This window comes from Pinus tabuliformis, chromosome 9 (genome assembly GCF_031772625.1).
Source record: "Pinus tabuliformis cultivar Carrire ecotype Pingquan chromosome 9, CPIR1, whole genome shotgun sequence".
Lineage (NCBI taxonomy): Eukaryota > Viridiplantae > Streptophyta > Pinopsida > Pinales > Pinaceae > Pinus > Pinus tabuliformis.
Genome location: NC_142307.1, coordinates 1,518,915,488 through 1,518,932,807, shown reverse-complemented (window position 1 = coordinate 1,518,932,807; position 17,320 = coordinate 1,518,915,488). Strand labels below are relative to the sequence as shown.

General features: G+C 35.1%; 3 protein-coding genes across 3 annotated transcripts; 2 read left to right on the top strand and 1 right to left on the bottom strand.

Annotated features, from left to right (window-relative positions):
• Positions 1-999: 999 nt before the first annotated feature.
• On the top strand, positions 1,000-3,756 carry LOC149154387 (amino acid permease 4-like). Its single transcript, XM_089441450.1, has 7 exons — positions 1,000-1,242; positions 1,453-1,686; positions 1,822-1,915; positions 2,063-2,298; positions 2,388-2,506; positions 2,596-2,823; positions 3,331-3,756. Exons 1-7 carry the CDS (start codon positions 1,134-1,136, stop codon positions 3,754-3,756), a joined length of 1,446 nt encoding a protein of 481 aa, XP_089297576.1. The 5' UTR covers positions 1,000-1,133.
• Positions 3,757-4,063: 307 nt separating this feature from the next.
• On the bottom strand, positions 4,064-8,704 carry LOC149154386 (amino acid permease 4-like). The gene is made up of 7 exons (XM_089444132.1): positions 8,596-8,704; positions 8,152-8,385; positions 7,923-8,016; positions 5,567-5,781; positions 5,295-5,434; positions 4,978-5,205; positions 4,064-4,489 (listed from the first exon to the last, which is right to left on the bottom strand). Exons 1-7 carry the CDS (start codon positions 8,702-8,704, stop codon positions 4,064-4,066), a joined length of 1,446 nt encoding a protein of 481 aa, XP_089300258.1.
• A 2,727-nt stretch (positions 8,705-11,431) lies between these two features.
• Positions 11,432-12,096, top strand: LOC149154385 (LOB domain-containing protein 11-like). The gene is made up of 2 exons (XM_089441545.1): positions 11,432-11,554; positions 11,745-12,096. The coding sequence occupies exons 1-2, from the start codon at positions 11,432-11,434 to the stop codon at positions 12,021-12,023; spliced, it is 402 nt and encodes a 133-aa protein (XP_089297671.1). The 3' UTR covers positions 12,024-12,096.
• Positions 12,097-17,320: the final 5,224 nt, after the last annotated feature.

Here is a 17,320-nt window from a genome sequence, read left to right as displayed (position 1 = left end):
ATGAATGGTTAATATGTTCTTTGTATATGTTCCATTCCCAAATATAGTCTGTTAAACTATGAGTGTATGAGGGGACGGTCTGCGGTCTGCTTTCCTATTTAGGTTCGAATCTTGTCCCGTGACATGTCTGTTTGAACTTTGTACAGTGATTATCTTGACTCTTTTGAGTGGAGTAGTTTGTAGATGTAGTTAGCATCAAATTGGTACAGTGAATTATTTAAGAAAAAAATGATTATCATGAAACATTTTTAAAAAATTAATTGAGAGTGTAGTAGTATGTAAATGTTGTTTTTAGATGAATGAATGAATGATATTTTAAAGTTTATGATATTAAAAATAGTTTATGGGATTATTAGTCTTTCTGAGTTTTTTTTGTAATTTAATCTTTTTCTTATTTTAATGGCTGATGAGCTTACCAAATTTTTTAACAGAGGCTCAAAAGACAATGCCAAGGATGCCAAGAAATTGATTCTAACATATTGCCATAACTGTTTTGATGTCTCTTTCTCTCACAGCATCACATTCTAAAATGAAATGCATCACATTCTAAAATGGAAATGCCATAACTATCCCAATGTCTCTAATGTCTAGAAAAACATCACATTCCAAAATGAAATATTCCAAAATAAAATGCTTCTCTGATTTCACTTTCTCAAAAATGCTTTTCATCCTGATTCAAAATGAAATATTTTGAAGTACTTTTCATCATAGTAATTATTACCAAATTGATATAGTGAACTACCTTTAAAAAAAAGTTTCCTGTCTGTTGTAGTAAAAGAAAATTTCGTGTATGTAGTAGTATCAGGTTCGTATGTGAACCACCTTGGTACTGTGAACCACCTTTTAAAAAGAAAAAAGAAAAAGGTTCTGATAAACTATTGTTACAATGTTTTCTGTGCTTCTTAGGTGTAATCATGTGTTTTTGTTTATTTGCACCGTAATAGTCTTCAATTAGTTTGACTGATCGTTTTCTATTTCTGGACATTATTTTCAGGTGAAAGTTTGAATGCAATACACGCGTATTTGAACAACAGATAGAGCTCGAGTATAGTGTGTTTCAAAACCCTATTTCTACATTTATATTGTGTTTCAAAACCCTATTTCTACATTTGGGGAACAATTAATTCGCGAGGATGAGGGAGCCGACCGATATTAGAGCTATGAATGTACAGAATGGTGCAGGAACGCACGACACTGAAAAACAAGAAGATATTAGTTCTGATGATGTGCATGTTAGAACAGGTAAACCACTTATTGTTTTGAATATTTTGCACAATCCTGCTTGGAGTAGTGGGTTGAAGTTTGTTTCTTTGGGTGGAAGAACAGGTAAACCACTTATTGTTTTGAATATTTTGCACAATCCTGCTTGGAGTAGTGGGTTGAAGTTTGTTTCTTTGGGTGGAATTCTTGAATATATTGGTTGAGATTTAATAAACATTTTTTTGGTCACAGGGAATTTGTGGACCGCAACAGCTCATGTGATTGCGGCGGTGATAGGCACAGGAGTTTTATCTTTGCCATGGAGTGTTGCTCAGCTTGGATGGCTTTTAGGGACACCAATTCTCCTGGCTTTCTCATGGGTTACGTATTACACTGCTGTTCTACTTACAGAATGCTACAGGTCTCCTCACCCTGTCACTGGATCTAGGAACTACAAATACAAGGATGCTGTGAAGGCCATTTTAGGTTTGCCAACAACTCATGAGTGTCAACTCATGAGTCTCATGCTCTGCTCTGGCCCTTTTTGAAGTTTTTTGATTTACATTCATACTAAGGTCATTTTTCACAAGACAAATTATGATATATTGGTTTTTGCACTAGGTGGCTATAAGGTGTCACTGTGTATGTGGGCTCAATATTCAGATCTTTATGGGTGTCTAATTGGTTACACAATTACGGCAGCTACAATCATGATGTAAGCATCAATTGAAACCTAACAGCACCTTGCATCTGCCCCAATGGTTTGAAGAAATATGTTCCAAATGGTTTGAAGAAATATGTTTTGGTTAAGTAGGAGATTATTTTGATATATAGTGAAGTCAAACTATTGTCCTTGTAACAGGGCAATAAAAAAGGCACAATGCTTTCATGAAGAAGGGAAGGATGCCCCTTGTCAAATATCAGGCAATCCATATATGATTATCTTTGGTGTGTCAGAGCTTATATTGTCTCAGCTACCAAGCTTGGAGGAAATTTCATGGGTTTCAGTCGTTGCAGCCATCATGTCCTTTGCATACTCTTCTATTGGGCTCGGTCTTAGCATTGCAAAAGTTGCAGGTTTTCCTTCTTTTCATATATGTGCTTGTATTTTTCATGCAATTTAACTGCATCTATAGGGATAGTATTTTGTGATTCAGCTATGAATACGGACATACACGAACAGGAAGTCACTCTAAGGATTGCTGCAGCTGAACTTTCACCAGCGAAGAAGACCTGGTATAGCTTCCAAGCATTGGGCAACATTGCATTTTCCTACTCATTTTCCACAGTGCTGATTGAGATACAGGCAAGTTTTGGCAGCGCAATTTCTTTTCATGTAACTGGCCAATGTTCATAAATTTCCTCTGGCTGATTTTGCAATTATGCATTGCACAGGATACCCTGAAATCTCCCCCACCTGAGAACAAAACAATGAAAAAGGCAACGACAATGGGACTAAGTGTTACGACGGTCTTCTACATGTCCATAGGCTTGATAGGGTATGGAGCTTTTGGGAATAGTGCTCCTGGAAATATGCTAACAGGGTTTGGATTCTACGAGCCATTCTGGTTGATTGACATTGGTAACCTCTGCATCGCTATTCACATAGTGGGTACATATCAGGTATAAATTGGTATTGCATGTTTGCCTTGTTCACTTCTTTATTTTTTCATCCTCTGTACCAGAAATAATATAGCTGTATGGTCAATATTCATCTTGTGAGTGGCTCCGATTGAAGTTGGATGGGGAAGATTCTATTCCTTCATCCCCATTGAATTAATTGGGATTTGTTCATTTATTCATTTTTTTCATCTTCTATACTAGAAAGATAATATACTTATACTATCAATATTCGTAAAAAATATAATATACTTATATTGTCAATATTCGTAATTAGAAAAATAATATACTTATACTATTCGTAAAAAATATAATATACTTAGTCAATATTCGTAATTAGCTCAAATTAAATTTAGGTGGAGAAGATTCTATTCCTTCTTCTAAATTAAACTTAGTGGAAAAAATTTCATTCCTTCTTCCCGAGCACTAATAACCCTAATTAACCTGTTTACCTATTCATTACCGTTACTAAATTATTTTATTGGTTTACTACTGGATTTTTTCTTGCAGGTTTTCGCCCAGCCTGTATTTGCAATAATTGAAGACTGGGTTGGTGATAAATGGAAAAGGAGTGGCTTTGTCCATAGGGTTTACACTATAAAGTTTCCATTTTGTGGATCTCTCCGGTTGACAATGTGTCGTCTGGTACTGAGGAGTTCAATTGTTGTGTCGACGATTCTGATTGCGATGCTTATGCCATTTTTCAACGACATAATGGGGCTTATCGGTTCCATGTCATTCTGGCCACTCACAGTTTATTTTCCCGTTGAAATGTATATTGTTCAAACCAGTATTAAAAGGTGGAGTCCTAAATGGATCTCCCTGCAGTGCCTTAGCTTAATCTGCTTCCTTGTAAGTCTGGTTGCTGCCATTGGATCAGTAGCAGGGATCACTATAGCCCTCAGGCATGACTCTATTTTCAACATGAAATATTAGCAATTCCACCGATTAGAATCACTGCTGCCTTTGACTCGACTGTACCCATTCTCTCCTTAGACATTGACCGCATCTTAAATAACTGAAGCTTCAAGGACCGACGATGAACACATTCATGCGGCTACTTGGTCTTAAATGTATAAGAAAACGAGCTGTGAACTTCAAAATGAAAGCTGTTATTTTTCTCTGAAGATTGCTGTTATTTTTCTGTCCTTGAAGCTTCAGTTATTTAAGATGCGGTCAATGTCTAAGGAGAGAATGGGTACAGTCGAGTCAAAGGCAGCAGTGATTCTAATCGGTGGAATTGCTAATATTTCATGTTGAAAATAGAGGCATGCCTGAGGGCTATAGTGATCCCTGCTACTGATCCAATGGCAGCAACCAGACTTACAAGGAAGCAGATTAAGCTAAGGCACTGCAGGGAGATCCATTTAGGACTCCACCTTTTAATACTGGTTTGAACAATATACATTTCAACGGGAAAATAAACTGTGAGTGGCCAGAATGACATGGAACCGATAAGCCCCATTATGTCGTTGAAAAATGGCATAAGCATCGCAATCAGAATCGTCGACACAACAATTGAACTCCTCAGTACCAGACGACACATTGTCAACCGGAGAGATCCACAAAATGGAAACTTTATAGTGTAAACCCTATGGACAAAGCCACTCCTTTTCCATTTATCACCAACCCAGTCTTCAATTATTGCAAATACAGGCTGGGCGAAAACCTGCAAGAAAAAATCCAGTAGTAAACCAATAAAATAATTTAGTAACGGTAATGAATAGGTAAACAAGTTAACAAGTTAATTAGGGTTATTAGTGGTCGGAAAGAAGGAATGTAATTTTTTCCACTCAAGTTTAATTTAGAAGAAGGAATAGAATCTTCTCCACCTAAATTTAATTTGAGCTAATTACGAATATTGACAATATAAGTATATTATATTTCTTACGAATATTGACAATATAAGTATATTATATTTCTTACGAATATTGATAGTATAAGTATATTATCTTTCTAGTATAGAAGATGAAAAAAATGAATAAATGAACAAATCCCAATTAATTCAATGGGGATGAAGGAATAGAATCTTCCCCATCCAACTTCAATCGGAGCCACTCACAAGATGAATATTGACCATACAGCTATATTATTTCTGGTACAGAGGATGAAAAAATAAAGAAGTGAACAAGGCAAACATGCAATACCAATTTATACCTGATATGCACCCACTATGTGAATAGCGATGCAGAGGTTACCAATGTCAATCAACCAGAATGGCTCGTAGAATCCAAACCCTGTTAGCATATTTCCAGGAGCACTATTCCCAAAAGCTCCATACCCTATCAAGCCTATGGACATGTAGAAGACCGTCGTAACACTTAGTCCCATTGTCGTTGCCTTTTTCATTGTTTTGTTCTCAGGTGGGGGAGATTTCAGGGTATCCTGTGCAATGCATAATTGCAAAATCAGCCAGAGGAAATTTATGAACATTGGCCAGTTACATGAAAAGAAATTGCGCTGCCAAAACTTGCCTGTATCTCAATCAGCACTGTGGAAAATGAGTAGGAAAATGCAATGTTGCCCAATGCTTGGAAGCTATACCAGGTCTTCTTCGCTGGTGAAAGTTCAGCGACAGGTACTCCCATTAGGGTTCCAGAGAGATGCTTTCTACCTGCAGCAATCCTTAGAGTGACTTCCTGTTCGTGTATGTCCGTATTCATAGCTGAATCACAAAATACTATCCCTATAGATGCAGTTAAATTGCATGAGAAAATACAAGCACATATATGAAAAGAAGGAAAACCTGCAACTTTTGCAATGCTAAGACCGAGCCCAATAGAAGAGTATGCAAAGGACATGATGGCTGCAACGACTGAAACCCATGAAATTTCCTCCAAGCTTGGTAGCTGAGACAATATAAGCTCTGACACACCAAAGATAATCATATATGGATTGCCTGATATTTGACAAGGGGCATCCTTCCCTTCTTCATGAAAGCATTGTGCCTTTTTTATTGCCCTGTTACAAGGACAATAGTTTGACTTCACTATATATCAAAATAATCTCCTACTTAACCAAAACATATTTCAATTAAAATTAGAACAGAAAACTCACACACAACTTCATTAATTCAATTGCTTAATTACATCACACTTATATAGGAAAACTTATGCAACCAATTCCTAACCACTCACAACTAATTCTAGTTCAACTGCTCATAACTAATTCTGTTCAACTGCTTCATAACTAATTCTATTTCTGCATTATTCTCACATCCTCCCTTAATGGAGAAATGGATTTTCTACAATACCTAACTGACTTCTAAAAACTTCAAATTTGATTTTACCAAGGGGCTTAGTAAATATATCAGCCACATTATCCTTGGTGTTACAAAATATCAATCCAATTTCATTTGACTCAATTTTCTCACGTACAAAGTGGTACTATAACTCAACGTGTTTTGTTCTAGCATGGTAAACTGGATTATGTGCTAATTTGATAGCACTCTGATTATCACAATTGATACATGTTGCACCACTTTGCGCTTCTTCAAGATCTGCAAGAATTCTCCGCAACCAAATAGCTTCACAGGTGGCATTGGTCAAAGCTTTGTACTCTGATTCTGTTGATGATAAAGAAACAGTTGGCTGTTTCTTACTACTCCAAGATACGACCCCTGATCCAATATGAAATGCATAGCCAGAGGTAGATCGTCTGTCATCTGGATTTCCTGCCCAATCTGAATCAGAAAAACCTGTCAGTGCAACATCAGATACATCAGTATACATAATACCAAGATTCACTGTTTCCTTTAAGTATCGGAGAACTTTCTTTGCAGCATTCCAGTGATTTCCTGAAGGCTTAGCCATGAATTGACTAAGGATACTGACTGAGTATGCAATGTCTGGTCTGGTAGTGGTGAGATAGTTCAAACTTCCCACTAACTGACGATATAATGTTCCATCTGCCTCTTTCGATCCATCTTCTTTGTACAACTTTGCATTCTGTTCTAGGGGAGTTGACATAGCTTTGCAATCTGTCATATTGAACTTTTTAAGAATCTCCTTTGTATATTTGCTTTGAGTGATCAAAGTTTTACCAGGTTCTCTCCATACCTCAATTCCTAAGCAATAATGCATTTCACCCAAATCTTTCATTTCAAAATCCTGTGACAACTGAACTTTAATTTTTTCAATTAACTTGTGAGCACTGCCTGTTATAATGAGATCATCCACATACAAAGATATTAAAGCAACATTTCGTTTTTCATCTTTCTTAAAATACAAGTTAGGATCATTTTTGCTTTTCACAAATCCATTCTGAAGAAAGAAGGTATCAATCTTTACATACCATGATCTTGGTGCCTGTTTCAAACCATACAATGCCTTTCTTAACCTGCAAACCAGATGCTCCTGTCCCTGTTTGACAAACCCTTCAGGTTGAACCAAATAAACTTCTTCCTTTAAATCACCATTTAGAAAAGCAGATTTGACATCCAATTGATGTATATTCCAATTATGTTTTGTGGCTAAGGCAATCAGTAATCTAATTGTATTCAACTTAGCTACTGGTGCAAAAGTGTCTTCATAATCAATTTCCTCCTTTTGAGCATATCCTTTTGCTACTAATCTTGCCTTAAATTTATCAATTGTACCATCTGCTTTAAATTTCGTTTTGTACAACCCTTTGCTTCCAATTGGAACTTTATTTTCAGGAAGTTCCACTAATTCCCATGTTTGATTTTTCATAATAGAAGCATACTCATCATTCATAGCATTAATCCATGGTTCATGTTGTTTAGCCTGCTCATAATCAATTGGTTCTTCAACATTCATTATATTAGTCATTAAGGCATAGTCTCTATACCTTGCAGGAGGCCGAGTCTGTACCAAATTAAAATTAGAACAGAAAACTCACACACAACTTCATTAATTCAATTGCTTAATTACATCACACTTATATAGGAAAACTTATGCAACCAATTCCTAACCACTCACAACTAATTCTAGTTCAACTGCTCATAACTAATTCTGTTCAACTGCTTCATAACTAATTCTATTTCTGCATTATTCTCACAATTTCTTCAAACCATTTGGAACATATTTCTTCAAACCATTGGGGCAGATGCAAGGTGTTGTTAGGTTTCAATTGATGCTTACATCATGCTGGTAGCTGCCATAATTGTGTAACCAATTAGACACCCATAAAGATCTGAATATTGAGCCCACATACACAGTGACACCTTATAGCCACCTAGTGCAAAAACCAATATATCATAATTTGTCTTGTGAAAAATGACCTTAGTATGAATGTAAAGCAAAAAACTTCAAAAAGGGCCAGAGCAGAGCATGAGACTCATGAGTTGACACTCATGAGTTGTTGGCAAACCTAAAATGGCCTTCACAGCATCCTTGTATTTGTAGTTCCTAGATCCAGTGACAGGGTAAGGAGACCTGTAGCATTCTGTAAGTAGAACAGCAGTGTAATACGTAACCCATGAGAAAGCCAGGAGAATTGGTGTCCCTAAAAGCCATCCAAGCTGAGCAACACTCCATGGCAAAGATAAAACTCCTGTGCCTATCACCGCCGCAATCACATGAGCTGTTGCGGTCCACAAATTCCCTGTGACCAAAAAAATGTTTATTAAATCTCAACCAATATATTCAAGAATTCCACCCAAAGAAACAAACTTCAACCCACTACTCCAAGCAGGATTGTGCAAAATATTCAAAACAATAAGTGGTTTACCTGTTCTTCCACCCAAAGAAACAAACTTCAACCCACTACTCCAAGCAGGATTGTGCAAAATATTCAAAACAATAAGTGGTTTACCTGTTCTAACATGCACATCATCAGAACTAATATCTTCTTGTTTTTCAGTGTCGTGGGTTCCTGCACCATTCTGTACATTCATAGCTCTAATATCGGTCGGCTCCCTCATCCTCGCGAATTAATTGTTCCCCAAATGTAGAAATAGGGTTTTGAAACACAATATAAATGTAGAAATAGGGTTTTGAAACACACTATACTCGAGCTCTATCTGTTGTTCAAATACGCGTGTATTGCATTCAAACTTTCACCTGAAAATAATGTCCAGAAATAGAAAACGATCAGTCAAACTAATTGAAGACTATTACGGTGCAAATAAACAAAAACACATGATTACACCTAAGAAGCACAGAAAACATTGTAACAATAGTTTATCAGAACCTTTTTCTTTTTTCTTTTTAAAAGGTGGTTCACAGTACCAAGGTGGTTCACATACGAACCTGATACTACTACATACACGAAATTTTCTTTTACTACAACAGACAGGAAACTTTTTTTTAAAGGTCGTTCACTATATCAATTTGGTAATAATTACTATGATGAAAAGTACTTCAAAATATTTCATTTTGAATCAGGATGAAAAGCATTTTTGAGAAAGTGAAATCAGAGAAGCATTTTATTTTGGAATATTTCATTTTGGAATGTGATGTTTTTATAGACATTAGAGACATTGGGATAGTTATGGCATTTCCATTTTAGAATGTGATGCATTTCATTTTAGAATGTGATGCTGTGAGAGAAAGAGACATCAAAACGGTTATGGCAATATGTTAGAATCAATTTCTTGGCATCCTTGGCATTGTCTTTTGAGCCTCTGTTAAAAAATTTGGTAAGCTCATCAGCCATTAAAATAAGAAAAAGATTAAATTACAAAAAAAACTCAGAAAGACTAATAATCCCATAAACTATTTTTAATATCCTAAACTTTAAAATATCATTCATTCATTCATCTAAAAACAACATTTACATACTACTACACTCTCAATTAATTTTTTAAAAATGTTTCATGATAATCATTTTTTTCTTAAATAATTCACTGTACCAATTTGATGCTAACTACATCTACAAACTACTCCACTCAAAAGAGTCAAGATAATCACTGTACAAAGTTCAAACAGACATGTCACGGGACAAGATTCGAACCTAAATAGGAAAGCAGACCGCAGACCGTCCCCGCATACACTCATAGTTTAACAGACTATATTTGGGAATGGAACATATACAAAGAACATATTAACCATTCATTCAATGAAGAAATGACCTGTGTATGTCAGAGATCTCAAAAATAAACATGGCTGAACATACATTTAGCAGAAAGGAAAACAAAAAGGATTTTGCCTAAATGAAAACAAAAAGGATTTTGCCCTTGCCATAGTATAATCGAATCAATCGTGTTATATTGTGCAGGGCCTTCTCATGGCGATTTATTGATTATTCGACCCAATGTGAACCCTACTGGATCTCGAGATTCATAATTCGATCCAGTATCAAGCTTCCTGGAATTTGGACTGAAAACTGCGGCTCTTCATATAGGAACAAAGTGCGTGACAATAAAAATTAGTTAAGGCCGCGGATAGTTATAAGCAAAGGAAAAGGAGTAGGCATGCCATCAATTCTGGGCGGTCGTTACAATTCCAGCGCGTCCCCGATCTGTCAGGGGATGTCAGGCCTCCAGATGCGATCGGTGATTTTGTCAGAAAATTTCAGGATAAAATCAGAAATATGCCAGGGGAGGGTGGCGGAGGAAGGAGGGATTGCCGGTGGCCGGAGCCGGACGATTTTCCGATTGGTGACGGAAAACAGGCCATTCTTCCGCCTAGGTAGACTACTCCTTAATAAAATATTTCATAAAATAAACTCCAAAAATATATGATCGTGAAATAAATTTGTTGGTCTAATATTTAAGATTAATTTGAATGGATTTAATCGTAAAACTTGGGTGTTTCTCTCAAAAGAAATTATAAATTATCCAAAAATTTTAAATATTTATAATTTTGAATACTTTAATATTTGACTTAATCGCATTATTATTTTATAGCACAGAAATAAATCGATAAAAGTAAAATGTTTCTATATTACGTGTATATTTTAACTTGTCTTGACCTTTAATTGACTTAATTAACAACAGTTTGGTTCGTATGAATGTTGTTGGCAGCAGTCGGCGCAACGCAAATCTGCTTGTTTCTTTGTCGCCCTGCGAGAGTTAGTGTGCACATCTTTTTATATGGAATCATAATAATCAATTAATTTTTACTAAAATTTAACTTCCAGAATTAGAAAAAAAGTAGAGTCAATCACTACAGTGATATATGACCAGTAAATGAGGTATTTCGGATGACGTAATCTTTGATGAAGAGCGACCAGAGACTTTTAAACCTCATGTTGCTAGCATCCTGCTTGGCCCCAACCTTTAAACGACAACAATGCTCTGAAAATAACTTATGACGCAACTTATTTGCACGAAGCCTTCGATTTGCCTATATTTATTTGCTGAAATCGAATAGCAGAGAATTATTGCAGATCTGGCTGTGGCAATACCAATTTCCTCATCATCAATCAACGATCTTTTTATCCGCAGCGCGCATTTGATCATGTAACATACGCTCTATAATTTCTTTAATTATCTTTCGTTTCCGAATCTCTCCGCTTATCTTTCTGATTAACAAATTAAAGTTACAGCTGCTGTTTTACATAATTGAAGCAGTGTTGGGTTTTTGGGTTTATTGATATCTGATTCTAATTTGTGGCAATCTTCGTTCCAGTTTTGCAGATGATGAACAATGGGAAAGAGGGGCAACACCCTCCATCTCCGTCCGCTGCTTTTCATGATCATTGCAAGATGGAGCAAAAGCAATGTTTGGATAATTGCGCCATCCTTTACTCTTTCCTGTCAAATGATCTCCACAAGTTCTCAAACTTGCATCAAGTGTTTGGGGCCTGCAACGTTGTGAAATTGATTCAAGTAAGGTCCAACATTATTTTGTAGCAGGTTTTCCCATTCTAAAATATTAAACGATCTTCACTTCCGATTTCCCTTTCCGTCATACTAAATCATTTTAACCCCTGATACATGTGGTATGCAAATTTTAGATCTTTTAACGCAAATCTTCTCTGCTTCCAACTCCATTGTATAATCTGTTGCACTGTGGCAGGATCTTCCCTCGGACCAGGGTGTTGAAGCAATAAATAGTATGGTCTACGAAGCAAGTGCAAGAATACAAGATCCCGTATTCGGCTCTGCAGGAATAATACATCGTCTTCAACTCCAAATATCAGAGCTGGACTCGCGAATAGCTGCAACAGAGGCTAAAATCCAGAAAATACGTTCCCAGCAGGAGCAACTTCTGGCGTCTATCCCAGGATTCCATAACATGTTTAATCCCACAATCAGCACATCATTAAACGCCGCTGATTACGATGACGGGGACTAATTCAATTCACAATTTAAGGGATCGAGTAGAATGTAGTTTCGGAACATGAATACCAAAGTGATGAAAAAATATGTTGTTTATTACTGTCTGTTTTAATAAAGGGAAATTCCAAAAATATGGCAGGTCCAAGGAGTTCTTCATAAACACATTGCATTCATTATCTGAGGGAAAGAAATAATAAAATATTTTTGGGCAAAGAACGCAGGGTCTCGGATTATGAACATTGACCAATATGGTGTTGGAGTGGGTTATGTTGGGGTATCTGATTATGAACATTGTCATTGGAGCCTCGAAGAAGAACAATTTGGTGTTGGAGTGGGTTATGTTGGGGTATGTGATGTTGGCGGAGACACTGACTTCTCTGTTGCTGACAGTTCGATGACGTAAGACACTCAAATAATCTCTTGTCGCAGTTGTTTCATCTCCCCTACAGTCAGGCATCGTGCGCTTTGTTATTCTTCAACAGTCTTTTGTTATTCTTCAACCGTTAGATATGATAAGCTTAGAGAAATTGTTCTTCCTTCTCTGTTACTGATAGTTCGATGACCGAAGACACTCACATCATCTCTGGTTGCATTTGTTTCATCTCCCCTACAGTCAGGCATCGTGCCCCTTGTTATTCTTCAACCGCTGTATATGATAAGTTTGGAGCAATTTTTATGAGAGGATGTGGTAAATATATCTGATATTTCCATAGAAAGATAAGCATATATTTTATTTACATTTTATTTCTTGAAAAGAAAAGATGCACTATGAATATCTTTGCGTATAAAATTAAAGTAAATGTGTAGATTTTATTACCGCCCTTTGTTATTCTTCAACCGTTGAATATGATAAGCTTGGATCAATTTTGATGAGTGTCTTCAAGATTTCAACCGTTGAATATGATAAGCTTGGATCAATTTTTATGAGAGTGTCTTCAAGATTCCATAGAAAGATAAGTATATATTTTATTTACATTCTATTTATTGAAAAAAAATATTTAATTATGAATATTCTTACAAACAAAATATAAGTAAATGTGTATATTTTATTACAAAGAATACATGTGAATCTTGTGTGTTAAAAACTAAGTAGATTTTTCATTTTCTTCGAATGGAAGATAACTGAAGATGTTTTGGAATTTGTGCTTACACAATACTCACACTATTTTTCTTACTACATAAAATATATTATTGCATGTGGATAAATATTTTTATTATATATTTGCAGAATTAAAAGATAAGTAAGCTTGTTTGTTTTTATATAACATTGCATATACATTTTATGTCATAAAAGATAGGATGCATGCTCTATGATTTCGTACTATTGTATGAAATAATAGCAAATCCAAGTTATTTTATTGGAAATGAATATAAATTAAAGAGGGTAATTTGTGAAATATTTTCATGGGTGGTGAAAAATAAAAAAGAAAAGTTAGTTATATTATATTCTTGGAAAGTGAGATTTTCTTTTGAAATGTGTAGTTTTAATAACTATTTTATGTGTTTATATGATATAAATATTTGTTGAATAAAAGATAAGTAACTATGACCTTTTGATTAATTAGAATAAATAAATGTTGTGGTGTTCTTGAAAAGAACACACTGGTTTTGTGCTTAGTCATGGTAAAAATATTTCCACAGTGTTGGTAAATATTAGTTATTTAATAAATCCATGGAAAAAATTCCCATGCATTCTCATGATTAAGAGAGCTCTTTTGGGGAAAAAGAATACGCATAGATCAAATGCACAGAGATAATATAAGTCATAGAATCTTCTTTGAAAAGAATATATTTTTATTATGGGTGAAAGATAAGTCAATGGTGTTAATTCCTTTGCCATAGTTTGCAAAAGTTACATGTTTTGGTGGGTAAAAAGATAAATGATTTGTGTGTTGTATTCCTATAAATGATTTTCCTACAATATAAAAGGGAAATGTTCTTCCATAATTTTAATACCCTTTCAGTTTTCACTAATGCAAGTATTTTATATTTCATGGATATAATGACTTTAATAATTTTTCAGAAATATTAAATTAAGATTATAAATTTGGAAAAATAGTTATACACAAGAACAATATGTTATCTACAACTCTAATAATGTGTAGCAAGATTTCGTCATTTAGGTACTCAAATGTAATACTAACAAAACCATGACCATTATATTTTTGCATAAAAAATAATATATCATAGTTATTGAAATTCAAAATTCAAGTATATAGATACAATTTATATAAATAAAAGTTATATATAGAGACATAATTCATTTTCCTATATTTGAGATGTGAACACCATCTTCAAATTCATTGTGTAATCATCCTTCCAATTTTATTTATTCGAGATTTTTTGGCATTGCCACTAATAGGTCGTGAGAGACCATAATTATCTTGCCTCCATCCCTATCATTTAAGGCTACTCTGGCAACTTCGTGTCGCATACCCCGGTAAACTCGCATGTAAAAGAAGGGAGTTAGAATTTTTTTTATACAAATTACCCACAAGTAATTATCAAATTCACAAGTCCACAATTCCTCATTAACCATTAGATATAATGTTCATTAGTACATCAAGTAAATTCCAATAGAAGAAAGTAAGTTGCATAACCATTAACCACCACTGTGGTAGTGTGATAACATAAATTGTCTCATAAATCCTTGCATCCATGGCATGATTTCCTTCACCATATTAATTAATCTCATACTTGGACATTATGGTTATGCCATCAAACAAAGAACCATCAACATCAAGGATTCATCATCATCAAACTGACACAAAAGGTAATCACACCATTGGACACCAATATACCCTGGAAACCCCGTAGGGTGAAAACCAACAAACGTTTAATCTTATTATTAAACGCTCATTAGGGATTTCACCCCTCACTCAATGGCTTATAAGGGATTCCATCCCTTACCCATTGTTATAAAATCATTACAATGAATTATCATTAAGTTGTCCAATAACTAGCTAAAAGCTAATACAATTTTCATGTAATCTTTTACTTACATACCGCCACATACAACACTCCTTGTGGCATGACTTTTCTAGCAATGTACGATCCCGCAACTTGTACTCATTTGCATGGACCATTGATCCTCTTCCCGCCACAACATTAAACATCACTTTTCTTTGGCTCCAACCGCCATTGCTTTCTGTCAATGTTATCATAAAGCAGCTTTGGCAGCAAGATTAGATACCATATTAATCAATCAATAATCAACCTCTAAAAGAGATCTTTTAACATCTACTCATATGAATGAGCAAGCATGACATACTATTTAACTAGTACATACACCCAAGTAAATATTGTTTGACCTCCACAATGCTTATTTACACTAATGCATAATTCCCTTTAGGAGTTCTACTACATGTATAACACATTCGTTATATCTTCATACATGCAATAAACTGTTATTTCTATGCTTAACACATGTTCTTTTCACATAGTTATTTTTCGAGAACTCAACATAGTCTCTCTAACAAACAAAGAACATAACTCCATATCACAATGACTATTCCTTGCTCATACCATTGCTTATGATATTAGCCCTTCTTTAATGTCGGCAACACATATTCCCTTCACTAGAATACTACCATCATTTCATACAACAAACCACATACCTCTTTCTTAAAGGAAGTCATTATAACCTCATTTCTCTATCTTCCTATATGAAGGAGTCTCAAGCTTCCCTTTCGAGAAATTATTAAAGATATCCATCTTTATTCATAAAAATCAAGATACAAAAACAAGGTTAACTTACCCTTTATGCATCAAAATCAAGAAGTCAACACAACTCATCTAGCAACACAATATTTCAAGAGATTATATTTTTCAAGAAAGTTAACATGACCACTTCCTCTATGTACACACAAAATCATATTTCCAAAATCACAATAGCTACCCTTATGAGCATGCAACATGTGTTCTTCCTAACACAATTATTTTTACTTCATTACACATAGTCTTTTCATGAAACAAGTATGGATTCTTTCTCTTGCATGAACACTATTCATGTGTGTCTTTTAAGGAAAGAATCTCTATCTTTGTTTCTTATAAAGTTATTATTTCCGTGCATGAAGAATGCTTTCTTTTTCTAAAAAGACACTATATTTGTGTATATAAAACATACTTTTTTCTTCAAGAAGGTTAGAATGATTATCGATGTGCCAAGAAGCACATCATATCGCAATTTCTATCATGCATGCAATGCATAAATTTTCCACAAGAAACTTCTAAATTAACTAGTATCTCAATGCAATAAAGCATATATCCCTTTCCAATAAAATCCAACTTAACTTCTACTTCTTTTATATGCATTCTTTCTTTCCATAAATGAAATATTAACTTCTATTTCTTTAATATGCATTCTCTTTTCCAAAGATGCAATATTTGCTTCTATTTCTTTAATATGCATTCTCTTTTCCAAGAATGCAATATTTGCTTCTATCTCTTTAATATGCATTCTCTTTTCCAAGAATGCGATATTTACTTCTATCTCTTTAATATGCATTCTCTTTTCCAAAAAATGCAATATTTACTTCTATTTCTTTAATATGCGTTCTCTTTTCCAAGAATGGAATATTTACTTCTATTTCTTTAATATGCATTCTCTTTTCCAAAAATGCAATAGCTATTGTTTGAATATGTATTCTCCTTACTCAAAATAGTTATTTCTATGAGCAAAATAACATATACTTATCTCTTTAGTTGACCAGAGAAATCCAAATCAAGCGTTCCAAACATTCCAGGGGAAATTGAGCGTGAAGCATCAAAACTCATGCGTTCCAAACATTCCAGGAGGAAATTTATGTGTTCCAAACATTCCAAGAGGAAATTGAGCGTGAACCATCACAGGATGATCTACGTGAGAAGGGTTTTTATAGAATACGTCTTGCCAGAAGTCACAGTAAATATCGAGCGCACAAGAGCTGCGGTGATGGCAGTCTTAACCTAACCTCTTCGCGGAAAGACTTCGGCTCGGCTATGAGAACCCTCGCCCGGTTTATCGCCCATCGCCCTTTACACTTCAAGTTGTGTGGCAGAAAGCTAAATGCCAATGATATTTCCCTAGAAGGTACTCTCTAACTTGACTACTATAGTAGCATGCCAGTGGATGGGTGAATTCCTGGTAACTCCATTAGGTAAACCTAGAATTAAAACGGAAGTGAAGAGCTGTGACAGATACAAGAATAACCCCCAACTATTGCATGAATTCACTCCAGCCAGAAGACATGCATAAAATGATGAACCTCCAAACCCTTGCCAACCGCTGCATGCCTCGCTTTTCTTTTAAAGGATCGGTTTCAAATGAAGCAC